The following is a 9,653-nucleotide window of genomic DNA, read 5'->3' on the forward strand; positions in this document are numbered from 1 at the left end:
ACCTTTATCCATCCAGTCTCGAACGAAGGTAGCCTAACCTGAACATATACGACCCTCAAGTTGCGAAACTCTCGCGAGATGGTTAAAGTTGAGCATTGACCTTGAGTGGGGCTGCGGTCAAAAAGTAAAGCAAATACGTCCTAATGTCTTTTCCTAACCACACAGACCCCCCCAACCCGCAGACCCCTCGGGGAACATTTTATTAATTTGTTCCCTCAAGTTAGTAATTCGTTCCCTCAAATTACTAATTCCAGGAAGGGACCATTTATGGGTGGAGACATTTTGGTGTCACAACATTTTATAACAGTGAAGTTATTGAATATTTTTCCCAATCAAAATTCACTAAAATTATACAAAATCACATTTTTCCAAAATAATTGTTTGTAGTATAACATACAAGATACCATTGGTGTGTGAAGTGATTTTGATGGCACTACAATGTATAGTACTGAAGTTATTGAACATTTTTCCCATTAAAAATTAAAAAGAATTATGCAAAATCATATTTTTCCAAACGAAGTGTTGTAGTATAACCATGAAGAGATCATTGATGTGTGAAGTAATTGACAATAGTGCATTTTGACATAGAAAAAGCATATGATTCTATGTGGAGGGAAGGGCTGCTTATGAAGTTAAGTAAAATGGGTATTGGAGGGAGGTTGTATAATTGGATGATGGACTTCTTAACAGACAGGAAATTTAGATTCAAGGTTGGAACAGAAGCATCTAAGGACTACAATGTAGAAAATGGTATCCCAAGGGGAGTGCAATCAGCCCGGTGTTGTTTAACATAATGATAAATGACATATTTGAAAATTTAGATGGATGCATCAAATCCGCGATATATGCAGATGATGGGGCAATATGGATGAGGGGAGGAAATGTGCCATATGTGATGGAAAATATAAGGAAAGCAATATGGAAAGTGGAGAAATGGTCATATGAGTGGGGAATCAAAATGTCAACAAATAAATCTTGTATATATTTACAAAAAAAAAAAAAGCAAAAGATTGGTACTGAGAAGTTAACATTATATGGCCAACCAATGGAGAGGGTGAATGAATTCAAATATCTGTGTCTATGGCTAGACACTAAATATACATGGAACGTTCATATTAAACAACTGGAAACAAAATGCAAAAAAGTAATACATTTATTACAAGCTGTGGCTGGATGTGACTGGGGGGGGGGGGGCAGATAAACAGTCATTGATTGACATCTATAGGGCGATTATGAGGTCAACATAGATTATGGTTATATAGTATATGGAGCAGCAGCAAAGACATCATTACAAAAAGTGGATAGATTACAGTATAGAGCATTACGGTTATGTATCGGAGCTATTAAGACAACACCCATTAATGCAGTGCTAACTGAAGCAGGAGAGACTTCATTGGAGTTAAGAAGAGAGAAATTAGCTCTTGCATACTGGGTCAGATTAAAAGGAAGCGGGGAAGATAATCCTACAAAGGAAACAATTCAAAACTGTTGGGAATACTCTAAATTTCAAGGATATGGATTTGGATGGACATGGGAAGAAGGAGTGAGGACATATGGATTGGAGGCCTTAGAGTTCACCAGGTTCACACCAGTTAGCAGCGTACCCCCTGGCTGCTCCCAGAAGTTAAAGTAGACATGAGTATCCTGGAAAAGAAAAGGGAATGGCAAATAAATGAAGTGGGAGATAAAACAAGTGTGTACCTGAGGAATAGTATAATTATCTCAAGATATATACAGATGGTTCCAAGAATAAACAGGAGTGTGTGGGAGATGGTGTCTATATTCCCGAGTTTAAAATATCTATCTCCAAAAGACTTTCAGACCGGGTACATTCTGCAGTACAGCAGAAATAGTGGCAATCATTATTGCATTACAGTGGGTTGAAGAGGTCAGACCTGACAGAGTGGACAGATTCAAAAGCTGTTCTGGAAAGCATACAGTCAACAAAAGCTGTTAGGGAAGATCTACACATTGAACTATACTATAGTTTCCTGCATAGAGGGGGTATAGATAAACTATTCTGTTGGGTTCCAGCACATGAGGGGGTGAAAGGGAAAGAGTTTGCCGATATACTATCTAAAAGTTTGTTGCAAAAGGAAATAACAGTACCAGTTCTACTTGGTAAGGAGAAGGAAAAGTGGTGATTAAGAGGAAAGGAATCTTGATATGGTAGAAAAGATGGGAGGAGGACCAGAAAAGAAGGGTATATTTCAGAATACAAAAGTCAAGGAACAGAAGGGAAGAAATCATCATAACAAGACTCAGACTGGATCACACGGGTCTTAATGGCACTTTGGCTTTAATGGGGAAAAGGAACAGTGACAAGTGTGGGGATTGTGGTGATAAAGAAAATGTGGAGCATATCCTATTTCAATGTAAAAAGTATGAGGCTGAAAGAAAAAGACTACAGGACCAAGTCAGAGAGGAGGGACGGGATTGGGATCTGATGGGGATACTGGGAACAGAGGGTGAGGGGGTTGAAGGCACCAGGAAGGCATTATTAATGTTCTTAAGAGACACAGGATTGGTGGATAGAATTTAAGAGTAGGAGTAAAGAGCAAATAACATGATGTTACACACTCTTGTACAGTAGGTGGCGGTATGCACCTTAAAGTTGGTTGCGATCCGCCAGAAACCGAGAGAAGAAGAAGAAGAAGAAGCCGGATGTACAAGCATCCATGCTACCAGTTAACCACTGCTGCTTCTTTCAGAGCTCTCATCCATCCATGAGAGCTCTGCGTCTTTAAACGGGCTGATTTGGGCCGTTTTTTCCATCTTGTCCTCGGAGAGTGAACTACAGTTGTCACAGTAAGAAGGTGAGCTCAGGAACAAATGTGTGGCTTATAAAGAGATGTCTGTTGTGAGTATTACATGATACCCTTTAAGCTGCCCTTAGTCTGTGACGTCAGCCTGCAGCTAACAGCTAACAGCTAACAGCTAACAGCTAACAGCTAACAGCTAACAGCTAACAGCTAACAGCTAACAGCTAACAGCTAACAGCTAACAGCTAGCTTCACACTGTACGTCAAACTGGCTAATGCTAATGTTAGCACACATCATTAGCCTTGTGCACAGAAACACGAGCCCGGTCGCTGTGGTGTTGATGTTGGGCTCATGTGTTAACTTCAGGTGTGTTAACTTCAGGTGGAAGTAAACCTCACGGAGGTTAAACCGTAGAATGATGTGAACAGTTTGAATGAAACACAAACAGGTTCTTTCACTTAACAGCAGTCAGTCACACACACACACACACACACACACACACACACACACAGTGTCCGGACTAAGCACTGTCTAATAACTAATAATAATAATAATAATAACTAGGTACAACTGTACCTGTACATGACATATTAATATAGTTTGAATCCACATAGTTTTATATAGTTTAAATGCATCTAGTTTTCTGGGTTGAAGTGTGTCCTGAAAGCCCCAGAACTCCTAAAGATGATTTGCAACATGTATTCATGTAACTAATTGTTGCTGAATGTTTTACAGTAATGAAATTAATAAAATAAAATCTTTTTTAAACCAATCAATCTTTAATTTTTTTAACTCCACTAGTTTTCACTTTCTTGCAACCTCATTGTGACTCTATGTAATAGTAATATAATTATTCTATCACATCTACAAGTGATATGATCCTAGTGAGTGTCTTGTATCTTGTTAAATATGGCTTCAGAGGTGAAAAAACAACTTTTTTAAGATAGTTTGACTATATATTTTCCCAAGTAGGATTATTTTAACTTCCCTTATTATCCTTTATTTTAATTGTTATGGTAAAGTGTTAATAGTCATTGCAGATATATGCAAAGTTTTAAGATGTTATATTAAAGGGACTATTTGTAACTTTGTACGCGCATAAACGTAGCGGGTCGTCACACATGCGTGCTCACATATGAACGTTCGCGTGTGGCCGCTGCCTCTCCAACTCTGCCTGCCTGCCTTCGCTCATCTTTTGGAATAAGGAATAAATAGAAACAGGAAGTCTGACAAAACACGCACGCTGTGCAGCGCTTCGTCTCTCGCGGCCAGTTAGTTCATTCTAATAGAAAACAATGCAATCAAACTGATTTAGTCACTGACGCTGGCTCACGTTAAATAAAGATATTCCACGTCGTCTTTCACCTCCAGAAGCCAGGCTGTTGGTTGTCTCCTTAGACTCTACTTCTATAGCTTTAGACTGTAGTTCCGTCAGCTCATGTGAGGGAACGTCACCCCCTCCTGGTGGAGCTAGTAAATGCACCTCTTACTTACAGATTGTTTCTACAGATGCACAGGAAGCGATCTGCAAATGTGCAAATATTAATCCACGTGTAGAAATAGATGCACAAATGCGTATATATCACTTTACATGTAAACCTTAAAATATGTATTGAAAGAGTAAGTTATGCGTATTTGCAAATCGCCCTGTATTTTTGTGGATGTGACTTTACACAACACAAATACAAAAATACATGTTTGTGGATAGTGAACTATTTGCAGATCATGGTACACATTTGTGGAATGTCTTCTGTGGATTACAACTAATAAAGTCTGATAAAAACTTCCATAGGTTTGTTGCATACTAGATGATGTCATTTTGTTTAGTGTGTTTGAACAAAATGGTAATCTTAGTTCCTTAGCTCAATACACATATATTATTTCTCAATTTCAAACTTTTCTGAACTAATTTCTGACACCATCAACCATCAACATTACATTATGACAATAAAGCAAGTCTGGGCTAATCCCACATGAAACAGATTGAGCAAATTATTGCAAAATGCAAAAATTAATTATTGGAAATCAGTTAACAACACAAAACAATGACAGATATTATCCAGAAACCCTCACAGGTAATGCATTTAGCATAAAACATATGCTCAAACCATAATATGGCAAACTGCAGCCCAACAGGCAACAACAGCTGTCAGTGTGTCAGTGTGCTGACTATGACTTGCCCCAAACTGCATGTGATTATCATAAAGTGGGCATGTCTGTAAAGGGGAGACTCGTGGGTACCCACAGAACCCATTTACATTCACATAGTTTGTTTTATGGGTTCATAGTAGGGGTGGGAAAAAAAAAATAGATTCACCCGTGTATCGCGATTTTTTTTTTATTTATTTTTTTTAACGATTTTGAAATCAATTTTTTAATGCCAGAATCATATACTAGCTTCATTTGAGTCTATGCTGAGGTAGAAGGAAGTTACCGCTTTTATTGTTGTAGTCTGAGTAATGTGACACATGAATCATCCCAGACCGTGTTCATAGGATTTAGTTGTTGCCTGGGATGGGGGGGTAAGGTAGTTCTGCAGTAAATGGCATTCTATAATGGTCGATGGGCTCATTGGTATGTGTGAGTGCCCCTAGATAGATTGAGATGTCAGCAGTAACTTGGAGATCTTGTATTAATGGTCTGTTCATTATTCTGTGTGAATTTGGATGCTTGCTCGGTTTGGCTCACCCTATCCTTACCTGGTCAGGTGGTGGGTTCCAGTCACTGGAGTAAGAGGGGGAGAAGCGTTGACAGCTTGCTGTGAGGCTGCAGCTTTCTTTTGTTTGGTGTTCTTTTGATTCAGTGTAAATGTAGTTTTGTTGAATTTCCCGGGTTTCATTTTTGCCCTTTGTTTCAGTGAACTTTTTGTTAATAAATGCCACTGTTTTGCACTACACCTGCTTATCAACCTGGTTCTTCAACATCCCTTTTTTCAAGTTTTCCAGTGCCCAACCCCCTCATCTGTCCTTTATATAGGGTGGCGGCGCTAACCACTGTCATTAAAGCAATCACTGATCTTTTTGAACTGTTATGCCTTTTCAGATATCCGTTGCAGCCATGTTCCTCACCCTCACCCTGCTGCGGAAAGGCATCTCCGGGAAGCAGTGGATCGGAAAGTATCGTCGTCCACGACAAATTACATGGCAGATGAAACGCAATACGCTGAAGCACCTGGAGCGTGAGGCTGAGAATGAATACTGGATCAGCCGGCCGTACATGACTCCGGAGCAGGAGTACGGTCACGCCGCCGAGCGCAGGGCCCAGAACTGGCTCAACATCAAGGAGGCCAAATACGCCAATTTTCCTGAACACAAGTACATCACAGATCACCTGAGTCATCTCAAAATCACTAAGACATGGTCAAGTTAGAAAAATGACATGCAAGGACTGTCTTCATAAAGTGACAATATCACATGTTTATGTTCAAGGATGCTCAGTTTCGTTGTGTGTTTTAATGGGAAGCAAGATTTTGTATATCAGCTGAAAAGCAACCATGAAAAGTTGTTAACCAAGTCCATAATAGACTGTTTTAACTCCATCCGCCTCCATAAAACAAATCTGTATACTGTTTGTTTGTGGTACTGAATCCACACCACTAAAATCTGCTCAACATTCTACATCTGATCTATGGGTCCTTATTTTAGCTCTCATTAACAAAATACACTTTGAAGTTGAAAACCAGGCCTCCTACCGGTTCAAAAATTTCTATATTTATATGAACTGCTGAAGTATGATCCATTACAGGAATTATATAAATAGTCTTGGGAGGTTGGGACATAATTATGTAATTTTATGAAAGGTTAATTTTCACTGTAATATGCATTCTGCTTTTTTCACATTTAATGTATTAACCCCTTACCATTCCGCCCTCTTTTTTAGAGGGGTGGGGGACGGGGGATGTTCAGGGGGAGATAAATAGTCAACAGTAGATGTCACAGAGAAGTGGTGTACATCATCTGAAAGCTGGGAACATGAAGATTAATTTGAGATGCGGCAAGTTGTTCTAGTCATTAATAAGAAATAAAAAATAGTTTTATAAATGAATTAATAAATTAAAATAAATTGTGAAAGTGTATAAGAGCGTAAAACATGATAGAAGTATATGAAGGTCATTCCCATGCTCTATTATGTCTCATAAATTGTTGCAGCAATGTTTTGGTTGATACCATTTGTTGCAGATTTGGAGCTAAATTTAACAATTTTTTTTTACCACTGGAGAATTGATAAGAATGATCAATAATCCCTCCAAAATACCACATTAAGAACACCATAGAAAAAGCCATGCTGTTCTTGAAACTGCTAAAAAAACAACGTATTTTCAATCTAGCCATCCATCCTCTGAATGCTCTAGGTCTCTAGTTTGATCCATCCATCCTCTGAATGCTCTAGGTCTCTAGTTTGATCCATCCATCCTCTGAATGCTCTAGGTCTCTAGTCTGATCCATTCATCATCTGAATGCTCTAGGTCTCTAGTCTGATCCATCCATCCTCTGAATGCTCTAGGTCTCTAGTCTGATCCATCCATCCTCTGAATGCTCTAGGTCTCTAGTCTGATCCATTCATCCTCTGAATGCTCTAGGTCTCTAGTTTGATCCATCCATCCTCTGAATGCTCTAGGTCTCTAGTCTGATCCATCCATCCTCTGAATGCTCTAGGTCTCTAGTCTGATCCATCCATCCTCTGAATGCTCTAGGTCTCTAGTTTGATCCATCCATCCTCTGAATGCTCTAGGTCTCTAGTTTGATCCATCCATCCTCTGAATGCTCTAGGTCTCTAGTTTGATCCATCCATCCTCTGAATGCTCTAGGTCTCTAGTCTGATCCATCCATCCTCTGAATGCTCTAGGTCTCTAGTTTGATCCATCCATCCTCTGAATGCTCTAGGTCTCTAGTTTGATCCATCCATCCTCTGAATGCTCTAGGTCTCTAGTTTGTGGTTGTAAAGTTTCATGAGGCTGTGATTATCCTAGAGGTCACAACAGGTCATTTTATACAGTGAGCTCAAGTTCCAAAAAACGGTCTCACTACAATAACATGGCGACTATGGGAACTAACATCATCACACATGAATACAGTTGGCCTCATTGGATCCACAAGAGTCTCAGCTTTACAGTGACACCCAATTGATGTAATTCCAGACTGTTTAGGGACCCCAGGATGCAGAAATATTCAAATACATCATTTTAGAATAGGAGAAAATAACACATTTATACTGCATTCAAAAACTGCATGTGATTATCATAAAGTGGGCATGTCTGTAAAGACACAAAGAACCCATTTACATTCACATATCTGGAGGTCAGAGGTCAAAGGACCCCTTTGAAAATGGCCATGCCTTCTTAGCGTTATTTAGTGTTCTTCCCGACAAGCTAGTATGACATGGTTGGTTGGCTGCACCAATGGATTCCTTAGGTTTTCTAGTTTCACATGATACCAAGACCTTAACTCAGCCCGCAGCAACCTCTGAAAGACAGAATAGCGTCCAGGCTGGCCGTTGGACTGTTAAGGGGTTTGTGACTGTCAGTAAACCCAGAAACTAGAGTGTTTAATCCCTTTGAAGTTAGAAAATCCAGAAGGAACACATTTTAAAGGTTTGTAGAAATGCTCTCACTTTATTAATGGATCATCAGAACATTTTTGCTGTAGTGGGGAGAACTGTGATTCTCTTAAAGGTCCCATATCGTACTCGTTTTCAGGTTCATGCTTGTATTTTGGGTTTCTATTAGAACATGTTTACATGTTTTAATGTTCAAAAAACACTTTATTTTCCTCATACTGTCTGCCTGAATATACCTGTGTTTACCCTCTGTCTGAAACGCTCCGTTTTAGTGCATTTCAACGGAATGGCAACGGAATTGCGTTGCTAGGCAAAAGCTTGGGTCCATGTTAACATCCTGTCAGCTGATGTTATTTGCATACACTGCAACAGGAAATAAACTGGGACACATTTAGAATGTTTACATTTAAAGCTGTGAAATGGTCTAAATATTGTATATTTGTGACATCACAAATGAACAGAAATTCTAACGGCTCTTTTCAAACGCACAGTTTTTGAATACGGGCTGTGTGTATTTCTCCATAGATTGAGTGTTTTGATACTTTCACAGTATTTATATATCACTTAAACCTGCTTCATAATATAACAGACATGAAAATCTCACTTTCTACATTATTGGACCTTTAAATCTTAGTAATTTGCTTCTGTTTGGGAATAATAGGCTGTACTGACTGCTGGACTTCTATTACCTATTAGTCATTGTGCAGGAAATTGACCCTCAATGAAACCTCCATCTGCAATCTGTTCACATGCAAGATAGCCTACTGTGTAGATGGCTGGTTTGATAACAGTCATATATCAGCCCCTTTACATTCCAACACTAATACATGAGGAGGAGCCAGAAGGTTATTATCATAGTCACCCGCAATTGAGTTTCATATCCTTTTATGGTTATTAGAAAGCTACGTAGAAGGCGTGTGCACCATAAAACACAAGGCAAACACTGACTCAGCAATCATCAGCCCTTCGATAGATCCATGAACACGGAGCTGTTTTAACACTTTACCTTCCCTCGCTAGCCATCAACCAATGTGTGCCCTGCTACTGAGTGGACAAACAACAGCATGGCTCAGCTATTTTTTTTTAACCTTTATCATTGGTTAAGCATAAAACTGTGATATCCAGTGCTTCTCTGCAGCACACAGAGCGCTGCTGGTATCCATAGTAACAGTCTGATTTACACCTCTGACAACAGGTGAACCCAGTGAACAAAGTGAGAGGAGAGAAAACCAGCAGGGAAACCACAGGTGTGACAAACATTTCATGACCTTTTTTTTTTTAATTAGACTATTTTTATACTTTGTATTTGTTTAATTTTGATGGAAATGTTCATT

The 9,653-nt window shown here is 39.2% G+C and overlaps 1 protein-coding gene across 1 annotated transcript; it reads left to right on the forward strand.

Annotated features, from left to right (window-relative positions):
* Positions 1–2,627: 2,627 nt before the first annotated feature.
* Positions 2,628–6,380, forward strand: mrpl57 (mitochondrial ribosomal protein L57). The gene is made up of 2 exons (XM_037783332.1): positions 2,628–2,816; positions 5,806–6,380. Exon 2 carries the CDS (start codon positions 5,821–5,823, stop codon positions 6,130–6,132), a length of 312 nt encoding a protein of 103 aa, XP_037639260.1. The 5' UTR covers positions 2,628–2,816; positions 5,806–5,820; the 3' UTR covers positions 6,133–6,380.
* The last annotated feature ends 3,273 nt before the right edge of the window (positions 6,381–9,653 follow it).

This window comes from Sebastes umbrosus, chromosome 10 (genome assembly GCF_015220745.1).
Source record: "Sebastes umbrosus isolate fSebUmb1 chromosome 10, fSebUmb1.pri, whole genome shotgun sequence".
Classification (NCBI taxonomy): Eukaryota; Metazoa; Chordata; class Actinopteri; order Perciformes; family Sebastidae; genus Sebastes; species Sebastes umbrosus.

Bases quoted from the DNA above. Each gene is read 5' to 3' on its own strand.
- mrpl57 (XM_037783332.1), top strand. From the start codon at position 5,821: ATGTTCCTCACCCTCACCCTGCTGCGGAAAGGCATCTCCGGGAAGCAG.